Genomic DNA, 22,783 nt, shown 5'->3' with positions numbered 1-22,783 from the left:
TCCAATCCTGGTCCTACAACCAGATATAGAGGGTCTTGCAAGATTACAGGAGGTCAGGTGGGTTCCTCATTTTAAACGTGGCCTGAAAACTCACTTCTTCAAGGCAGCTTAGGCCTCATCCACCTGAAAACCTCAATCTTGTACCGCCGGCCTTTACCATAATAAAGAACCTCTGCCATATAGCCAAGAGCTGCTATCCGACAGTCTTCTCTCTCGGTACCGTGTGTTTCCACTCTCCCTTCCTTATAGATTGCAAGCTCCTCAGGGCAGGGCCCTTCTTTCCTACTGTACCAATGTATATTAATTTTATTATTTCTTATTATTGTCTTCCAACATTATTTCCCTGCGCGGCAAAATACTGTATGTTGGCGCATTATAAATAGATGATGATAATAATATTAATAAAAAATAGCAGGTTTATAATAACAAAAAGATTGTGTAGATGAAGCCAATATGATTCACAAACATTGTGTATTAATAACAGACATGTGACTGTTGTTATTAAGTCATATTTGTCAACTAAATCCAGGTGAATAGTGTGAGGGTGCCGAGGCCGTTCTGCCTTCAGATCTTATTCTATTTTGCCAGCGTTGCTAACAGACTATTAACTGGGTAAACAAAACCAGAGGCACACTATATTCACACCGGTGACCTTGAGTTAATTTGCCAGTATGACCCCAATGTTGTTAAAAACAATTCTTCTTATAAAGCAAATGAAAGCTGTATTACAAAATTCACTGAAAATATGTGCACAGCATATCCCAGTATATCCCAATATATCCCAGTATATCCCAATATATCCCAGCCTGCAGTATTAGTATATAAGGGTGAATGGCCCCATGTCTGGTATAATGTTATATGAAGGTCTTGCATTCTGTGCTACAATGTGCAATCAGTCGGATTTCATGGAACACTTTGGGGACTATGCAGAGAGCAGCGCTATTTAGAAATTCGCCATTTTTTGGAGAAAATCGCGCAGAAAACAGCAGAAAATGGCGAGTTCCGAAAAACGCGCCAATTTTTCTTTTCTATTTGTAAAACTCGCCTCGCGGCTGGCGAGAACCTCAATCTCGCCAGTTTTAAAAATATCCTAATGCAGAGAGGCGCGAACGGCATCTAGCGGCTGTTCGCGCCAATAAAATGGCGCGATTGTCTCCTTTTTGCCTCGCCAGAAAAAATTGGCAAGAAGCTGCCGCTCGCGGCCATTGCAAAGGGAAAAAAAAGGCGCGAATTTGTTTTTACACGTTTCTGAAGCGCGCATCTCGCCAATTTAAACTCGCCACACGCATCCATGTTAAACATAGCAGAATTCGCACTTTTCTGCATATGGAGAATAAAACTCTCCAAAAAAGCTACTTTTTAATAAATTCGCCATTTTTAAAATTCGCTGCTCTCTGCATAGGCCCCTTTGAGCTTTAGTAAAACAGCAGTCAAAAAAATACAACGGGGGGTTGAAGTCAGTGGAGGTTTCCGTGTGATCGTGCCCCAATCGGCACTATCACAGTTTAAAGAATAAACCCCAATGAGTGAAATGTGAAGTTCAGAACCACAGACGTTCATTTCCCGGTAGTGGTTCTGACTCTAAGGGATGAAGACGCCGTTGATGTCGGTGGGGCCACCGGGGTGAGAGCAGGAACCTGACTTAATAAAGAGGAAGGCCCCTGTTTTACAGGAGGATTCATGGAAGGGTTCTCTCTGTGCCAGGCTGTGGTGATAACAAGGACTATAGATTTGTGGGTGGTGCATGGAACAGCCCCGCCCCGTTACCTGCGAGCCTTGCGGTAGATTCCCCGGCACTGCTTCCCGTTGCCATATTTGCTGGGGTTGTTGGGGCTTCGGAATGACCACTGTATGCTCTGCACTCCACACGGCCCCAAGCACTCCCCCCACGAGGACCAGGTGGACCAGCCACAGTGAACTGGGAACAGCAAAAGTAGACAATATTATTTCTCTCAATAGGGGGGCATCATGTGTTACATAGTCACATAGTGTTACATAGTTACATAGTTACATAGTGTTACATAGTTACATAGTGTTACATAGTTACATAGTGTTACATAGTTACAGAGTGCCGATGTGCAGCTCTCGGATACAGTAATAAGCAGTCCTTGGCTGGCAGCCAAAACATTGCCTAAGACTCCAGTGTTATTGCTACAATACGGCTCTTGTAATGAGATACTTAATATAACTGTACGTGGATCCGGCATATTCCTGGAACTGTGAGAATACAAGGGTAATTTAAATGCCCCCCTGGAAGTTGCATCCCTGATCAGTTCTTGGGTGTAAAATTGGTGATACTGCGTTATACTTGCCGCTTGGTAATGTGGTATTTGGAATATTTACTGATCCATTGTGTTAAGTGAATGCAGAGAATCGTCCTGTTCCTTCAAAAAAACAATCAAATATCTACTGTACCTCTTCTCACACGTCTCCTCTACTCCATCCTATCACCTCTGTTACACGGGATACACTATTAGAATTGCTGCAAGGGGTGGTATATAATCTTGGCCAATTGGTTGAACAGTTCTATGAGGCACTATGACTAGGTCAGATAAAATACATCTTAGTGATATTCTGGTGATGCCTTCATACCTAAGTAATGTTTGGCACGGGTTGGACTGGGATAACTGACAGAGCTATGCAGACCTGACTGCTAATCGCTGCCATGAGCAGCAGGGAACATGCGTTTCATCAACTGAACTCGACACTCTAGCATTAGCAATTATACAACACAATCAGTACAGTTACACATCAATAGCAGCCCTCATTCACATAGCAATGCACACTGACTGAGACATAGTTTCACACTTAGTAATTATTACACACATAGCAATGCACACTGACTGAGACATAGTTTCACACTTAGTAATTATTACACACATAGCAATGCACACTGACTGAGAAATAGTTTCACACTTAGTAATTATTACACACATAGCAATGCACACTGACTGAGACATAGTTTCACACTTAGTAATTATTACACACATAGCAATGCACACTGACTGAGACATAGTTTCACACTTAGTAATTATTACACACATAGCAATGCACACTGACTGAGAAATAGTTTCACACTTAGTAATTATTACACACATAGCAATGCACACTGACTGAGACATAGTTTCACACTTAGTAATTATTACACACATAGCAATGCACACTGACTGAGACATAGTTTCACACTTAGTAATTATTACACACATAGCAATGCACACTGACTGAGACATAGTTTCACACTTAGTAATTATTACACACATAGCAATGCACACTGACTGAGACATAGTTTCACACTTAGTAATTATTACACACATAGCAATGCACACTGATTGAGAAATAGTTTCACACTTAGTAATTATTACACACATAGCAATGCACACTGACTGAGAAATAGTTTCACACTTAGTAATTATTACACACATAGCAATGCACACTGACTGAGACATAGTTTCACACTTAGTAATTATTACACACATAGCAATGCACACTGACTGAGACATAGTTTCACACTTAGTAATTATTACACACATAGCAATGCACACTGACTGAGAAATAGTTTCACACTTAGTAATTATTACACACATAGCAATGCACACTGACTGAGACATAGTTTCACACTTAGCAATTATTACACACATAGCAATGCACACTGACTGAGACATAGTTTCACACTTAGTAATTATTACACACATAGCAATGCACACTGACTGAGAAATAGCTTCACACTTAGTAATTATTACACACATTTTTATTCCCTGTTGCGTCTGTAATATTATTCCCATCTTACTTTAGGAGAACGGTAAAACAAGAATAAGCCTTTTATTAGTGTAACTGTGAGTGAGGTGACTCCATTCTGCGCATATTGCCACGGTGTCACAGTTGTACATTGCCACGGTATCACGGTTGTACAGTGCCACGGTGTCACGGTTGTACAGTGCCACGGTGTCACAGTTGTACAGTGCCACGGTGTCACGGTTGTACAGTGCCACGGTGTCACGGTTGTACATTGTCACGGTTGTACATTGCCACGGTGTCACAGTTGTACATTGCCACGGTGTCACGGTTGTACATTGCCACGGTTGTACATTGCCACGGTGTCACGGTTGTACAGTGCCACGGTGTCACGGTTGCACATTGCCACAGTGTCACGGTTGTACAGTGCCACGGTGTTACGGTTGTACAGTGCCACGGTGTCACGGTTGTACATTGCCACGGTGTCACGGTTGTACATTGCCACGGTTTCACGGTTGTACATTGCCACGGTGTCACGGTTGTACATTGCCACGGTGTCACGGTTGTACATTGCCACGGTGTCACGGTTGTACATTGCCATGATGTCACGGTTGTACATTGCCACAGTGTCATGGTTGTACATTGTCACGGTTGTACATTGCCACAGTGTCATGGTTGTACATTGCCACGGTGTCATGGTTATACATTGCCACGGTGTCACGGTTGTACATTGCCACGGTTGTACATTGTCACGGTTGTACATTGCCACAGTGTCATGGTTGTACATTGCCACGGTGTCATGGTTATACATTGCCACGGTGTCACGGTTGTACATTGCCACGGTTGTACAGTGCCACGGTGTCACGGTTGTACATTGTCACGGTTGTACATTGCCATGATGTCACGGTTGTACATTGCCACAGTGTCATGGTTGTACATTGCCACGGTTGTACATTGTCACGGTTGTACATTGCCACAGTGTCATGGTTGTACATTGCCACGGTGTCATGGTTATACATTGCCACGGTGTCACGGTTGTACATTGCCACGGTTGTACAGTGCCACGGTGTCACGGTTGTACATTGTCACGGTTGTACATTGCCACAGTGTCATGGTTGTACATTGCCACGGTGTCATGGTTATACATTGCCACGGTGTCACGGTTGTACATTGCCACGGTTGTACATTGTCACGGTTGTACATTGCCACAGTGTCATGGTTGTACATTGCCACGGTGTCATGGTTATACATTGCCACGGTGTCACGGTTGTACATTGCCACGGTTGTACAGTGCCACGGTGTCACGGTTGTACAGTGCCACGGTGTCATGGTTGTACATTGCCACGGTGTCACGGTTGTACATTGCCACGGTGTCACGGTTGTACATTGCCACGGTGTCACGGTTGTACATCGCCACGGTGCCACAGTTGTACATTGCCACGGTGCCACGGTTGTACATTGCCACGGTGTCACGGTTGTACATTGCCACAGTGTCACGGTTGTACATTGCCACAGTACGGTATATACAATCTGTCCGTCACTGACCTGTGCATTCCGGGTTTTGTCTGCACTGCTTCATTTGACCGCCCTGACAGGTGCAAATCTGGCAGTTCACTTTAGCCAGCTGACCAGGCCAGTAGGTGACCCCATCCACCTCGCAGGGACACTCCTCCGGGCGCACACAGTGATTAAGGCTGTCTAACAACAAGCCGCCTGGGCACCAACAGCCTGAGGATGAGAGCAAAATGTCAGGACAATGAGTGATCTCCCAGCTTGGGAGCATGGTCAAATAAATCTCCCAGCATGCACTTGTACAAATCCCAGCACAAACATGTATGTCACAACGGTCACGCGTTACTTCAATGCTGATCTGCCGGTCATGTTATCCAACCGTGGATCCTCTATTTGTTTGTATAATTATAATAATATAATTTGTATAATATAATTACACCAGACAGTTTTTTTTCCCTGAACCACGGACCACCTGTACCTCAAATCGCAAGTATATTGCTTATATTACACACGTACAGGTGTGCAAGACATAACTCTTGATTGGTCCAACCTCACCTGCCACCAGGGACAGACGTTTCCCAGTACTCCCAGCTTGTTGCTACCATTTGGGAATTTAATAGCATTTATCATTACTTTGAGTGACTGTACATCCTCTTCACACACAGAGGGTCCCCTGCTACACTCACACAGATGTATTGCGGACCCTCTGCCGATTAATAGGGGCTCATTCACCATATTATGTGACGTTTGCAGGAGAATCAGAAACAAGCGCCACTTTATTTAATGAATACTATTTATGGGATAAGAGTGTGCCTCGTATATAGGTCTCCTGGGCATCTGAAGAGCTCATTTTTACTTCTCCCTCCTCATCTTCAATTATCATTTCATCTACATGATACTTTCATCTTAGAAGGTTCAAGAAAGGTGCCGTTAGCTACAAGAGTGTTTCCCAACAGTTCCTCGGGAACCCCCCCGATATTCCCTGTTTTACAGATAACGTGTAAGGTAAGTGCACATACGTGTGAGTGGCAATTAATTTACTGTATTATTCCTAACATTTGAGGAGAGGTTTGAGAAACAGTGGAACACAAAGTCCAACTTCGGTGCTTCAGAGACACCGGCTGGCGATTGTATGGTAATCCAATAAAGTTTTATAACATGAATATATATGTTTGTGAGCGGCGTTCCTGTCTCTGTGGCTGGGAGTATGTGTGACTCTTATCCATGGAAACAGGATCGTTCGGTTCTTGATAGTTTGGTTAGTGTTCTAAGATCAAACGCCTCCTGGGGTGAGGTGAGATGGAACTCGGGCTGAGGCATCCTGGGGTGAGGTGAGATGGAACTGAGGCCTCCTGGGGTGAGGTGAGATGGAACTCAGGCTGAGGCCTCCTGGGGTGAGGTGAGATGGAACTGAGGCTGAGGCCTCCTGGGGTGAGGTGAGATGGAACTGAGGCCTCCTGGGGTGAGGTGAGATGGAACTCAGGCTGAGGCCTCCTGGGGTGAGGTGAGATGGAACTCTACTAAATCTGCCCAATGGGCTGGCAGTAAACCCTGGTATTCACAAGGCTGCCAACAGTTATCATGGGGTTGTCCCCCTTCATCTTTTGGTGCTGCGCTTGAGTGACAGCAGGGGGTGGCATATCCTGTTGTGGTTGGGCCAATGGGATGCCCGCCCTCTGGCTGCACTTAAGGGCAGGACCGCCCAAAAGTTAGTGTGTTGTCCTTCCCTCTGAGGAAGGCAGGTCACACCTGGGAGCCTGAGATTGGGGACTTCCCATGCGCTATTCCCTCTGGGGAGGAGTAGAGTGACTATACCTCTGCCTCTGCTAGGGAGGTGGGGAAGAGCTAGGGCGGCTGCGGGTGCCCTAGGCCCGTAGTGACTGTCCAGGGACTATCTCGAGTGATACCTGAGAGAAGAAACTGTGATCCGGCAGGTGACTGCTAAGTACCTGTATTACTGCACTACGAGTAGTAATAAACCCTTCCTGTTTTGCAATATACCTCCTGTATATACCAATATACCTCCTGCCTGGTGTGTGATCTACTTGGAGGGAGAGTTACAGTTCTACCGTGGAAGAACCTCCATATCCCTGGTGCATATGGCAGATGGAGGCGCTGCACTGCTAAGTATTACGTGGGGTATAGACCCCAGAAGCCTGTTCCTGTGTCCCAAGGTTACCGCGGACGACTCAACCCTCTTGTTATCAGCAGGTATGCACCAACATCCAGTAATGGCCCCGATATTCGATTGGTGGGGGGGAAACACCGTTACACTTACATACATTACACTCTCAGCAAAAGAGCCATGTTACACACCCCAAGGAGAATGGCTTTTAACCCTTTATTCAGGAAACTTCAGCCAGACCATAGTTAGATGATAAGACTACAAACCTGTGGTTTAGACCATGAATCCTCATTCAACTGTGTCATTTACTCTACAACATACTTCCCTACTACTGTATATCTTATTAATACCCCCGAGGTATTTGGTACAGCAGGAGCTGAGCACGAGAGGGTAACCACCTCAGACCCAGCAGCTTTTATTGATGCGACTCTGCTCTCTTATATAGACACAAACTATGATACATTTCATTATCCTATTCATCAAGGCAACTTCCTCCCTGGCTGCTCCGCAAATCTCTGTTACAATGCAAAGCACCTTAAAGCAGCCGTCCAAACTGCCGGTTAATTATTCATTTTTTATTTATTTTTCCCTTTAATATGTGCATCAATACAATCCACACAATGATAAGTAATTAGCTAAGTTGCCGTTCAATCCGTTCTCTTGTGATCGATCGGCAAAGATCCAGCTCTGGGGTACACTAAATGGCAGCAGAAGAGGACCAAAGATGGAAAGTCTTTCTCCCCTCTCACTTACACACACACACACACACACACACACACACACACTCGCCCTCTCTCACTTACACACACACACACACACACACACTCTCTCTCCCGCTCTCATTTACACACACACTCACTTACACACAATCACTCTCTCTCCTTCTCACTTACACACACACACACACTCTCCCACTCTCACTTACAAACACATACTCTGCTTAGCCCCATTCCTGATTGGTTGCATTACCCAGCAGCAGCTAATCAGGATGGAGAAAACTGCCCAGCCCCCATAGCAACTGCCCTGATCTTTCCCTGCTCTGGTAGAAGGGAAATCCTGCGGCCCCTTCTTATCCCCTCTAGGAACCACCAGGGTTCCATGGAACCTACTCATCCTCTCTGGGAACCCCATGGCTGTGGCCCCTTCTCATCCTCTCAGGGAACCACCAGGGTTCCATGGAACCTACTCCTCCTCTCTGGGAACCCCATGGCTGCGGCCCCTTCTCATCCTCTCAGGGAACCACCAGGGTTCCATGGAACCTACTCATCCTCTCTGGGAACCCCATGGCTGCAGCCCCTTCTCATCCTCTCAGGGAACCACCAGGGTTCCATGGAACCTACTCATCCTCTCTGGGAACCCCATGGCTGTGGCCCCTTCTCATCCTCTCAGGGAACCACCAGGGTTCCATGGAACCTACTCCTCCTCTCTGGGAACCCCATGGCTGCGGCCCCTTCTCATCCTCTCAGGGAACCACCAGGTTTCCACGGAACATACTCATCCTCTCTGGGAACCCCATGGCTGTGGCCCCTTCTCATCCTCTCAGGGAACCACCAGGGTTCCATGGAACCTACTCATCCTCTCTGGGAACCCCATGGCTGCGGCCCCTTCTCATCCTCTCAGGGAACCACCAGGTTTCCACGGAACATACTCATCCTCTCTGGGAACCCCATGGCTGCGGCCCCTTCTCATTCTCTCAGGGAACCACCAGGGTTCCATGGAACCTACTCATCCTCTCTGGGAACCCCATGGCTGTGGCCCCTTCTCATCCTCTCTAGGAACCCCAGGGTTCCACGGAACCTACTCATCCTCTCTGGGAACCCCATGGCTGCGGCCCCTTCTCATCCTCTCAGGGAACTACCAGGGTTCCATGGAACCTACTCCTCCTCTCTGGGAACCCCATGGCTGCGGCCCCTTCTCATCCTCTTAGGGAACCACCAGGTTTCCACGGAACCTACTCATCCTCTCTGGGAACCCCATGGCTGTGGCCCTTTCTCATCCTCTCAGGGAACCACCAGGGTTCCATGGAACCTACTCATCCTCTCTGGGAACCCCATGGCTGCGGCCCCTTCTCATCCTCTCAGGGAACCACCAGGTTTCCACGGAACATACTCATCCTCTCTGGGAACCCCATGGCTGCAGCCCCTTCTCATTCTCTCAGGGAACCACCAGGGTTCCATGGAACCTACTCCTCCTCTCTGGGAACCCCATGGTTGCGGCCCTTTCTCATCCTCTCAGGGAACCACCAGGGTTCCATGGAACCTACTCCTCCTCTCTGGGAACCCCATGGCTGCAGCCCCTTCTCATCCTCTCAGGGAACCATCAGGGTTCCACGGAACCTACTCCTCCTCTCTGGGAACCCCATGGCTGCGGCCCCTTCTCATCCTCTCAGGGAACCACCAGGGTTCCATGGAACCTACTCATCCTCTCTGGGAACCCCATGGCTGCGGCCCCTTCTCTTCCTCTCTAGGAACCCCAGGGTTCCACAGAACCTACTCCTCCTCTCTGGGAACCCCATGGCTGCGGCCCCTTCTCATCCTCTCAGGGAACCCCGGGGTTCCACAGAACCTACTCATCCTCTCTGGGAACCCCAGGGCAGGACCACGCCCCCTTCTCATCCTCTCACGAAACCCAGGGCAGGGCCACGGAACCCCAGTTGGGAAACACTGGTCTAACTGGAGTGTAGATGCTGAAGTATATTTGGATTCACATATTTTCCTTATGACAGCATGGTTTGTCAGCCAAGAAATAATAAACAAAATGGTAGCACTCACTTGTTAGGTAAGGCCCTTGTGGCTGGTCTGTGCTTGGTAAAGAAATTAAGTACAAACAATGGACATCTCAATGGATAAATGTATACCAGCACCAGACAAGACAAAAATAGAATTGTGAATAAATATATTACTTTATTGCAACATACTCCACATGCAGATCCGACGTCTTGGTCATCAGGGGGAAACAAGACATCGGATCTGCATGTGGAGTATGTTACAATAAAGTAATATCTTAATTCACAATTCTATTTTTATCTTTTCTGGTGCTGGTATACATTTCTTCTTAACGTGTGTGTGTGTGTGTGTGTGTGTGTGTGTGTGTGTGTGTGTGTGTGTGTGTGTGTGTGTATGTATGTATATGTGTATATATATATATATATATATATATATATATAGGCAATACGATACCGCACGTGGACGAATATCAGAGGCAGAACTCCAAATGAATATCAAAAATCATGTATTTGTTCAACAAGACATCATATCCAAGGTTTCGGTCCTCAAACGGGACCTTTGTCAAGGTGATGATTAACAGAGTTAATCATCACCTTGACAAAGGTCCCGTTTGAGGACCGAAACCTTGGATATGATGTCTTGTTGAACAAATACATGATTTTTGATATTCATTTGGAGTGCTGCCTCTGATATTCGTCCACGTGCGGTATCGTATTGCCTATTTATCTGTACAGGATTTGCACCCATTCTTTCCATTCAGATGGAGTGCCTATGGTTCTTTATTTCCTATATATATATATATATATATATATATATATATATATATATATATATATATATATATATATAGTGATAGACAGTGACTCTATCTGTTGGAGTAGTGCAGCTAGTGTAGGTTCCAGCATGCAGAAGGTTAAATTCCTCCTGGGGAGGCTAGCTACAGGTGTAGCTAAGTAGAAGAGAACTCCTGAAGGAACATGAGTTTTAAAAGGCAGACAAAGAGCTGCCACTCAGAGATTGCTTTCCCCAGAGAAAGGGTGGGGGGGAGAGAGAGACTTCCCCCCAGCCAGGGTGAAGCTGGCTGGCACAGTCCACTAGGCTTGCTGGGACTGCCTGGGCTGCATACCCAGGAAGAGTGAAGGATGTGAGACTGCTGTGGAAGCAGGACTGTCCGGTCCAGTTGTTTGGATACGCAGAGGCATTTCCTGAACTCTTGTGGGACAGAGTCCCCAACAAAACAAATAAGGACTTTTGATATTGCATAGAGTATACCTGTAAACCGGACAGTGGGTTTTTGGGCTGAGAACCAGTATAGCTGGCGGCAACCAGTTAGAAAGGGCTGGAGTAAGGTTTAGTCAGTCTCCTATGAAGGAGTAGGCTTTAATTTTATGATTTGTTTGTCCTTAAAGGGAGGTGGGCCTGTTGTATTGTTGTGTTTCCTCAGTAAAATAAACCCCATATAATGAAGTAGAGAGTTTCCTGCTTTGAATATGGGACACAAAACCCTGCAACGTGATGCACACACACACACACACTAAGTAGTTTCTTCTCTAAAAAAAAATGCATTGCATCTCCACTAAGATATTAAAGAGGCAATTCAACTGAGTGCCTCGAAAAAAGTAACATCCTTAGAAAGATTCAATCACAATGAATCCTTTCAGACCTGGTTCATATCTTGAAATCTATATATCTAAATACAAAGTCATGTAAATGATTCCCGTAAGCCAGGTCTGAAAGGGTTAACATAGCGATCTTTCTTATTTCTATCTTGTAAAAAATTAATATGGCTCGCTTGATGTTGAGAACACTGAAACTAAACCCACCGGCGACTCCTGTCTTACTGTGTAACTAAAAGAACAAAGCTAAGCTTGCAATGTTAATGACTACACGCTGTCTTTTAGGGATAAGACCATTTGCCAAACATCACAAAACCATTTGTTTCCCATGGAAACGAGTCCTAGGTGGGAGAGCCCCTGGAACCCCTTACCAGAGACACAGGGCACCTGCTGCTGGCAGCTTCTTTTATTGGACAGGTCGGAGCAGGTGAGAGGGCACGGGGCACACGTTCTGTGTTCCAGGTCACCGGGGCAGCTGGGGGTATCAGGGCAGCCCTCCTGCCGACACACATCTGTACAGGGAAGAGGTGGACACCCCAGGTTTATAATGTGGATCTCTAGCAGCCATATTAACATTGGAGAATTTGAGATGTGTTGCAGTGATACCTTTTCTTGCACATACAAAGAGAGTTTTCTTTAAGCGTTTGACATCTCTTAAATCTTCTTCAAAATGGAAAATGTTAAGACCTCACAAAAGATGTGCGAGGTCTTAAGAGCTTCCACACAACCACATCTACGGTGAACCATCTTTTTGCTCCAATAAACAACAATACAGTGATGATAACACCGAGGCACACAAGGGGGGGTAAGGTTTCATTTATAGTATTGACTATAATGTGTAATGTAATATTGTTCAATATCCCACAAGAAGACTACAGTACATCACTTTACTTAACAAGTTCTCTTAAGAGAAAAGTATATCCCACAAAGATCGAGATAAAGGGAGTTTACCACCAGTGGGACTTTTATGGATGCTGAGAATATCAGGAAATAAAAAAAATAATAGTGGCCGCAGACCTAAAGTAAAGCAGACTCATTCTGGTGTACGTATCATTCCAGCTAATGTATACTCAATGTTTAGTGCCATTTAATAGGAGGAGATGCAGATGATAACCTTTATATCAGGTCTGCTACCACTGTTCGTTCTTATCCTACTTTCTAATCTTTACCCTGAACCTGAGTATCTCCCCAGAGGACAGGGACCTATTTACCAATCTCCAGAGCTGAAGAAAAAGACTCAGGAAGGTCAGAGCAGTGGCGTCCCCCGTTCTGTGGCAGGGTACACTCCCGCCGACGGATCACCACCCCAGCGCAGTCTTGAGTACAGTTTGACCACGTTGTCCATGGTGTCCAGAAGCCATCCACTGAAAGGAGAGCATAGCGATTATCACCTGGAAGCTAGTCATGGGAACGGGACTGATGAAGATCCCCATAGCGGCAATTTAAAATTACCTACAACTGCAAAAGAACCGTCACTATCATAGAAGCTGGATTAGCTGTAATATAGCTCAAGTTACTGTACCTTCAATACTAAAATCTGTCATGTTTATAATACATTTTTTCACGTTTGTATCATTAATTGGCTGATTTCTTTGTACTACTTTGGCATATTAACATCTGCTTCTTGTTTAGACAGTTTAATACAGGTGTGGCCAACTCCAGTCCTCAAGGGCCACCAACAGGTCAAGTTTTAAGGAGATCAGTCTTTGACTGAGCCACTAATTGAGCCGCCTGTACTGAAGCAAGGATCTCCATAAAACCTGTCTGTGGCCCTTGAGGATTGGAGTTGCCCCCCACCCCGGTTTAATGGATGACATACACCTGCAGATTTGTTGAAGTCCTCGGCAGACAACTTGGACGTTGTGACAAAACAAAGTACCCTCACCTGGGCAGGAGACTTGGAAGCATTGCTGGGCCTGTGTTTCCTCTCCCCGGCACTGCCTCAGCACATCGGTGGAAGGGTTGGCGCAGGCGCGTCTCCGGCTCTGCATCCCTGTCCCACACGGGTGGCTACAGTCAGTCCACGCTCCCCAAGGACTCCAGATGCCACAGTCCCGCTCATCGGAGGGAACCCACCCCGAGGTTTCCTCTCCATCTCCACAATCTGCGATCCCGTTACACACCTGCAGGCACATGACACGTTCACAGCAAGGAGGCGTGTGGAAGAGGAGAGAGGAACATAAAGGAGCAGGACAGGGCGGGGGGAGCCTCGTTGGACCCGGGCAAATGGGGATGTGTCGTAGATTGCGTTGCCTTTTAGGGATCTTCATGGATGAAATAATAGTGTCCAGAGCTTCCCAAACTCAGGTGGTCCAGATGTCAGAAGATTAGAAGAGAGATAAACAGAGAAGAAAAAAGAAATGTGAAAGAAACAGAGAATAGAAAGACCAGGTCTCTGCTCCGAAGATACGAAGGATGGGACTAGACAATCCATTTATGTCAAGTAAATAGCATTTAATATCTTAACTGGCAGATAAAGTGAGTCCCACGCTGTGCAATAACATGCCCCCCCCCCCTGCTCGTCCTTGTACAGTGCTGCGTATATAGCAGTGAATGCAGCAATGCCTGGGAATGTGTCCTCTCTCTCTTACCTGTTTGAATGCCAGACAGCGGCCGCCTGGACAGGAATACTCCGGGCAGACGGAGATAGATTGGTTGCCGTGCTTGGGCGGAGCTGCGGTTACTGAGCTTCTGTCTGGCAGGGGATGAAGAGACACTTTGGAGTCAAATCATTGTATAATGCAAGAGATCTATGCACAATCTGAATGTGCACAAAGGGAAATTGTTTCTTTTAGACCTGGGGCGTCTGCACGCCGTCGCCAGGAGTATAAACAAAGTCAAACTCTCCCGACCACTCCCCTACCTCTGCCCGACCTCTCCCCTACCTCTCCTTGACCTCTCCCCGAACTCTCCTTGACCTCTGCCCGACCTCTCCCCTACCCCTCCCCGACTCTCCCCTACCCCTCCTCCAATCTCCCACTCCTGCCCCTAAACTTTACTGAGCTGCTTATTTGTTTTAGGGGAAACTACCCAAACATTACACCCATTACTCGTCAACTTTATTCTGCAATTTGACATCCATTTCTAAGAAACAAATAGATTTGCACACCAACTTCTAGGCTCGAAGCAAATAAGACAAAGCAGTCTATTCACTAAGTTAATGATCATTAATATTTCCTTAAAGATACTGCTGCTTAGTTGCTAGATCCCTACATCTTTATCATCTCCCCCTCTTTACACCCCATTTCCACTACCATCTTCTTCCCATAAGTCACTCAGAAAAGAGACGAAGCATCAAACGGTGTAGTCCGATGTCTCTCATCTCGTAGTAAGTGCCAGTCACTCATGGTAGTTACAAAAGAGGGAGAGGGAGTAGGTCTGATACTTTTTATTGGACCAATAGGTAGTTGAGATGTCACAAGCTTTCCAACCTCTCATAGTTAGGGTAACCCGATGAAGGCCTTTGAGAGGTTCGACAGCTTGCAACACATCAACTACAGTACTTGTTGGTCAAATAAAAGGTATCATACCCCCTTCTCCCTCTCCCTCCTTCATTACTACATCGAAGAAAGGACCAACATGGCTACCCACCCTTCTTTGAGTCAAGTCTTTTGGAAATGGTGATCAGGTGCGGATATCCCAGTGTGTGTCAATATTTGAGAAGGGTTGTATACAGTATACAGCCGATACACTGCTGTGTTCTTATATTAAAGGCTGACAGGTGCAGTAAATGAACTCTGAACTCCAACATGCCAATGAATGTAAACTCTTACCACAAGCCATCTCATCCTCTCCTTGTGGGCAGTCGGGAGCTCCATCACACACCAGAGAGATGTTCACACACATCCTATTAGTGCAGATAAAATGCCCAGGACAAGGGGGAATCTGGGTAGAACCTGGTCAAATGAAAAATATGTAAGTACAGTACTTACTATGGTCCATATGATTCATGTTGATTCGGAAGCCTTTGGCGAAATGCATCTGATGAATTGTGGACACCACAGGCCACCGTCGCTGAAGGAGTAAGCTTTCCACCTAGACAACCCTAACCAGAGACAGAAGCCAGCAGCTGCTTGCGCGCATGCACTACACTGAGTCCTGAGGGAAGGACACGTTTTGGGAGGAACAACCAGTGCTGTGCACCAGCCAGGGGAATCCCCGCATGACGCAGAAAGAAGTTGGTGATCGAGAGCTGGGTCGGACACCACGCTGACACCCCACAGGCGAGAGGGAGACGTGTAAAGTCCATGCTGGGAAGCTAATTCACATGCTACTGTGTTTTGGCCATTTGGGCAGTGTGGAAGCCAACCTTTTCCAGTGGGATTTTGGCTCATGTGAGTGTTCACTTTTATAGTTATTTATATTAATATATGGGATTTGTCTGCATATCCCCATCTTACCCTTATTATTTGTGGGTTTCTCTCTCTTCTCTCCCTTACATGTATTGGGGATGACCATCTAAACCACGCGCTGGAGGACTTTTTTCTTCTCTTTTGCTATAGAGCTCGTTACATTATAATACATTAAAAATGTCATTCAGAGTTGTTTTTAAAAAAAAATGCTACAAGTATTTTCTCATAGTACAGAACTGATTTATTTAAAAAAATATACACACACGTAGGATATTGCTTTGTCTGCAGCTTTAAGTGCAAGTGGCAGATCTGTGCTCTGAACCGAATAAACACAGAATATGTATTGTGGCCCCAATAGTTTGAGATTCAGCTATAGTAAACCCTGATGAGATGAAATGACTCTTACCGCAGTTGTCTGTGCTTTCATCTGATTGGTCCCTGCAGTGGGGGATCCCATCGCACAGCTGTCCGTAGCCCACACACTCCCCGGTCAGCGTGCACTTGAACTGGTCCAAATCACAAGTGCGGTTACAGTGCTGCTCATCGCTCCCATCCAAGCAATCCACCTCGTTATCACACAGCCACCCCCGAGGCCGACACTCCCCGCTCCCACACTGGAACTCATACCGACCGCAGGGAGGGCCTGAGGAGGGGGCACAAGAGATGGGAGGGAGAGCAATGATAAACAAGAGAGGGGAAGAAAGGGAAATGAGGCGAACAGAGAACAGGAAGAGGGCATGGAAGGTGGAGAGGGAGAAGCATGATGGATAGGGAAGAGAGATCATGGGGAGAACATGGAGAAGAGATAAGAAAGGGAGGATTGAAAAATCGCAATGTCTTGTATATAATGTATACCCTGTTCATTTATGTAACTGTATTTGTAACCATGTATTATTTGTTTTACTCTGTGCCCAGGACATACTTGAAAACGAGAGGTAACTCTCAATGTATTACTTCCTGGTAAAACATTTTATAAATAAATAAATAAATAAATGTGAACAGAGAAAACTAGATGGAGAGGTTCCTGGTTATAGGGAGCTAGGCAGTATTATTATACATCAGGGCTGTATTATTAGCCGGTCTCCATGTCGTATTCAGCAAAGCTCTCAGACCCTGATTCTGTAAACTACATAGCGCCTAAAGCCCCCATTGCAGGTCATAGAATAGTAACCACCGACTGTCACAGTGACCCTGGCACATGTCCCTTGCGTAGAACTTTAAGAAATGGTGAGCTCTGGTTGGATCAGACTTGGGGATATTGTACAATGAATCCGTCTCCACACCCAGTCAGCGCTTAGAAGGTCTCTTGTCCATCGCACCCTGGGAAGCTCCATTTACATTAGTAACTGAACCCCCCATTTAGAATGTACGTGTATAGTTAGGGGAGCCAGCTACTCGTGGAGTAATCCAGGCGCAGTGGCTCCGTTTTGCTTTGCCACCGTGACTTCCAGAAACCCCCCACGTAAATACACTGTAACCAAATAAGAGCCAGATTCCTGTAACCCTATTAACCTGTTTTTATTATTATTATTATTATTACTATGAGTAGACACAGCTGATGAACAAAGGGATGAGGGGGAGAAGGTGAGTTATAGGATGTCACTAATTTAACAGGCTTTGGAAGCCATTGTAATATTACTTTACAGCCCCAGTAATCGCCGGATATTGGCTGTCATACTCGTCCTCTGATTTTGCCGGTGAGATCTTCTGACTGTTATAATAAACACTGGGATCTGAAAATGATGCACTTTGCATATGTCCCCTAAACAATACATGACTGCTCCAATAAAAGCTTTTTTTGTGCATAGCTGTAGTTCTGATTGTGCTAACGTGGTACGTTGGTGGATTATATGCAGTACTTGGTAACATGATTAGTGGCACTGTATTTGCAGTGATGTTATTGCTGCAGTTACTTGGCACTGTATAGCAGCCTCACCGGTGCTTCTGTTGCTGCCACCAGGTAAGGTTGTTGTTGGGACTTTACCAGCCGTGACTCCAGGTTGAGGCAAAGCAGTTACACACTGAGCCTGCGTTTCATCGGATCCATCACCGCAGTCAGATATCCCATCGCACAGCTTCTCTCTTCCAATGCACAAGCCATCTCCACACGCCCAGTGCCCTGAGATACAGGTCCCCACGCCTACAACATGAGCAAGATGCCATCTGCGTAAGAATGACTGACACGGACATTGGCTCACGAGCACCTCAACCAATGGGGTTTACTCTGAGCAACACAAATAAGCGATAACTCATAATATACTCGCTAATAGTGCTCTATAATATACTCTCTAATAGTGCTCTATAATATATTCTATAATAGTGCTCTATAATATACTCTCTAATAGTGCTCTATAATATATTCTATAATAGTGCTCTATAATATATTCTATAATAGTGCTCTATAAAAGTGCTCTATAATATACTCTCTAATAGTGCTCTATAATATACTCTCTAATAGTGCTCTATAATAGTGCTCTATAATAGTGCTCTATAATATACAAATTGTGCTATATAATAGTGCTGTATAATATGCTTTCTAATAGGGCTCTCTAATAGTTCTCTATTATATACTCTCTAATAGTGCTCTATAATATACTTTCTAATAGTGCTCTATAATATACTCTCTAATAGTGCTCTATAATACAGTATACTCTCTAATAGTGCTCTATAATATACTCTCTAATAGTGCTCTATAATATACTCTCTAATAGTGCTCTATAATAGTGCTCTATAATATACTCTCTAATAGTGCTCTATAACAGTGCTCTATAATATACTCTCTAATAGTGCTCTATAATAGTGCTCTATAATAGTGCTCTATAATATACTCTCTAATAGTGCTCTATTATATACTCCCTAATAGTGCTCTATAATATACTCCCTAATAGTGCTCTATAATATACTCTCTAATAGTGCTCTATAATATACTCTCTAATAGTGCTCTATAACAGTGCTCTATAATATACTCTCTAATAGTTCTCTATTATATACTCTCTAATAGTGCTCTATAATATACTTTCTAATAGTGCTCTATAATATACTCTCTAATAGTGCTCTATAATATACTCTCTAATAGTGCTCTATAATATACTCTCTAATAGTGCTCTATAATATATTCTATAATAGTGCTCTATAAAAGTGCTCTATAATATACTCTCTAATAGTGCTCTATAATATACTCTATAATAGTGCTCTATAATAGTGCTCTATAATATACAAATTGTGCTATATAATAGTGCTGTATAATATGCTTTCTAATAGGGCTCTCTAATAGTTCTCTATTATATACTCTCTAATAGTGCTCTATAATATACTTTCTAATAGTGCTCTATAATATACTTTCTAATAGTGCTCTATAATATACTCTCTAATAGTGCTCTATAATATACTCTCTAATAGTGCTCTATAATATATTCTATAATAGTGCTCTATAATATATTCTATAATAGTGCTCTATAAAAGTGCTCTATAATATACTCTCTAATAGTGCTCTATAATATACTCTCTAATAGTGCTCTATAATAGTGCTCTATAATAGTGCTCTATAATATACAAATTGTGCTATATAATAGTGCTGTATAATATGCTTTCTAATAGGGCTCTCTAATAGTTCTCTATTATATACTCTCTAATAGTGCTCTATAATATACTTTCTAATAGTGCTCTATAATATACTCTCTAATAGTGCTCTATAATACAGTATACTCTCTAATAGTGCTCTATAATATACTCTCTAATAGTGCTCTATAATATACTCTCTAATAGTGCTCTATAATAGTGCTCTATAATATACTCTCTAATAGTGCTCTATAACAGTGCTCTATAATATACTCTCTAATAGTGCTCTATAATAGTGCTCTATAATATACTCTCTAATAGTGCTCTATTATATACTCCCTAATAGTGCTCTATAATATACTCCCTAATAGTGCTCTATAATATACTCTCTAATAGTGCTCTATAATATACTCTCTAATAGTGCTCTATAACAGTGCTCTATAATATACTCTCTAATAGTTCTCTATTATATACTCTCTAATAGTGCTCTATAATATACTTTCTAATAGTGCTCTATAATATACTCTCTAATAGTGCTCTATAATATACTCTCTAATAGTGCTCTATAATATACTCTCTAATAGTGCTCTATAATATACTCTCTAATAGTGCTCTATAATATACTCTCTAATAGTGCTCTATAACAGTGCTCTATAATATACTCTCTAATAGTGCTCTATAATAGTGCTCTATAATATACTCTCTAATAGTGCTCTATTATATACTCCCTAATAGTGCTCTATAATATACTCTCTAATAGTACTCTATAATATACTCTCTAATAGTGCTCTATAATATACTCTCTAATAGTGCTCTATAACAGTGCTCTATAATATACTCTCTAATAGTGCTCTATTATATACTCCCTAATAGTGCTCTATAATATACTCCCTAATAGTGCTCTATAATATACTTTCTAATAGTGCTCTATAATATACTCTCTAATAGTGCTCTATAATATACTCTCTAATAGTGCTCTATAATATACTCTCTAATAGTGCTCTATAATATACTCTCTAATAGTGCTCTATAATAGTGCTCTATAATATACTCTCTAATAGTGCTCTATTATATACTCCCTAATAGTGCTCTATAATAAACTCCCTAATAGTGCTCTATAATATACTCCCTAATAGTGCTCTATAATATACTCTCTAATAGTGCTCTATTATATACTCCCTAATAGTGCTCTATAATATACTCTCTAATAGTGCTCTATTATATACTCTCTAATAGTGCTCTATAATAGTGCTCTATAATATACTCTCAAATAGTGCTCTATAATAGTACTCTATAATATACTCTCTAATAGTGCAATATAGTAGTGCTCAATAATATACTCTAATCGTGCTTTCTAATAGTACTCTATAATATACTCTCTAATAGTGCTCTATAATATATTCTATAATAGTGCTCTATAATATACAAATTGTGCTCTATAATAGTGCTCTATAATATACTCTAATTGTGCTCTAATATATTTTCTAATAGTGCCCTATAACAGTGCTATATAATAGTGTTCTATAATTGTGCTCTATAATATGCTTTCTAATAGGGCTCTATAACAGTGCTATATAATAGTACTCTATAATATACTCTCTAATAGTGCTCTATGATAGTACTCTATAATATACTCTCTAATAGTGCTCTATAATATACTCTCTAATAGTACTCTATAATATACTCTCTAATAGTGCTCTATGATAGTGCTCTATAATATACTCTCTAATAGTGCTCTATGATAGTGCTCTATAATATACTCTCTAATAGTGCTCTATAAAAGTGCTCTATAATATACTCTCTAATAGTGCTCTATAACAGTGCTCTTTCATTGTGCTCTAATAGTGCTCTATAATATACTCTCTAATAGTGCTCTATAATATACTCTCTAATAGTGCTCTATTATATACTCCCTAATAGTGCTCTATAATATACTCTCTAATAGTACTCTATAATATACTCTCTAATAGTACTCTATAATATACTCTCTAATAGTGCTCTATAAAAGTGCTCTATAATATACTCTCTAATAGTGCTCTATAACAGTGCTCTTTAATTGTGCTCTAATAGTGCTCTATAATATACTCTCTAATAGTGCTCTATAATATACTCTCTAATAGTGCTCTATTATATACTCCCTAATAGTGCTCTATAATATACTCTCTAATAGTACTCTATAATATACTCTCTAATAGTGCTCTATAATATACTCTCTAATAGTGCTCTATAACAGTGCTCTATAATATACTCTCTAATAGTGCTCTATTATATACTCCCTAATAGTGCTCTATAATATACTCCCTAATAGTGCTCTATAATATACTCTCTAATAGTGCTCTATAATATACTCTCTAATAGTGCTCTATAACAGTGCTCTATAATATACTCTCTAATAGTTCTCTATTATATACTCTCTAATAGTGCTCTATAATATACTTTCTAATAGTGCTCTATAATATACTCTCTAATAGTGCTCTATAATATACTCTCTAATAGTGCTCTATAATATACTCTCTAATAGTGCTCTATAATATACTCTCTAATAGTGCTCTATAATATACTCTCTAATAGTGCTCTATAACAGTGCTCTATAATATACTCTCTAATAGTGCTCTATAATAGTGCTCTATAATATACTCTCTAATAGTGCTCTATTATATACTCCCTAATAGTGCTCTATAATATACTCTCTAATAGTACTCTATAATATACTCTCTAATAGTGCTCTATAATATACTCTCTAATAGTGCTCTATAACAGTGCTCTATAATATACTCTCTAATAGTGCTCTATTATATACTCCCTAATAGTGCTCTATAATATACTCCCTAATAGTGCTCTATAATATACTTTCTAATAGTGCTCTATAATATACTCTCTAATAGTGCTCTATAATATACTCTCTAATAGTGCTCTATAATATACTCTCTAATAGTGCTCTATAATATACTCTCTAATAGTGCTCTATAATAGTGCTCTATAATATACTCTCTAATAGTGCTCTATTATATACTCCCTAATAGTGCTCTATAATAAACTCCCTAATAGTGCTCTATAATATACTCCCTAATAGTGCTCTATAATATACTCTCTAATAGTGCTCTATTATATACTCCCTAATAGTGCTCTATAATATACTCTCTAATAGTGCTCTATTATATA

The 22,783-nt window shown here is 42.6% G+C and overlaps 1 protein-coding gene across 1 annotated transcript in view; it reads right to left on the bottom strand.

The window, feature by feature from the left end:
* The window catches only part of LOC142488297 (SCO-spondin-like), a 403,111-nt gene that overhangs the window by 256,040 nt on the left and 124,288 nt on the right, over window positions 1-22,783 (bottom strand). Inside the window, exons 30-38 of the mRNA XM_075588669.1 lie at window positions 18,000-18,182; window positions 16,470-16,706; window positions 15,485-15,607; window positions 14,303-14,406; window positions 13,597-13,834; window positions 12,923-13,075; window positions 12,083-12,223; window positions 5,278-5,460; window positions 1,768-1,918 (exon numbers count right to left, since the gene is read on the bottom strand). Of these exons, the coding sequence (XP_075444784.1) occupies window positions 1,768-1,918; window positions 5,278-5,460; window positions 12,083-12,223; window positions 12,923-13,075; window positions 13,597-13,834; window positions 14,303-14,406; window positions 15,485-15,607; window positions 16,470-16,706; window positions 18,000-18,182 (1,513 nt within the window). The remainder of the gene's footprint in view (window positions 1-1,767; window positions 1,919-5,277; window positions 5,461-12,082; window positions 12,224-12,922; window positions 13,076-13,596; window positions 13,835-14,302; window positions 14,407-15,484; window positions 15,608-16,469; window positions 16,707-17,999; window positions 18,183-22,783) is intronic.

This window comes from Ascaphus truei, chromosome 2, assembly GCF_040206685.1.
Source record: "Ascaphus truei isolate aAscTru1 chromosome 2, aAscTru1.hap1, whole genome shotgun sequence".
NCBI lineage: Eukaryota > Metazoa > Chordata > Amphibia > Anura > Ascaphidae > Ascaphus > Ascaphus truei.
Note: the sequence above shows the minus strand (reverse complement) of the source record. Positions and strands in the feature narration are given on the sequence as shown.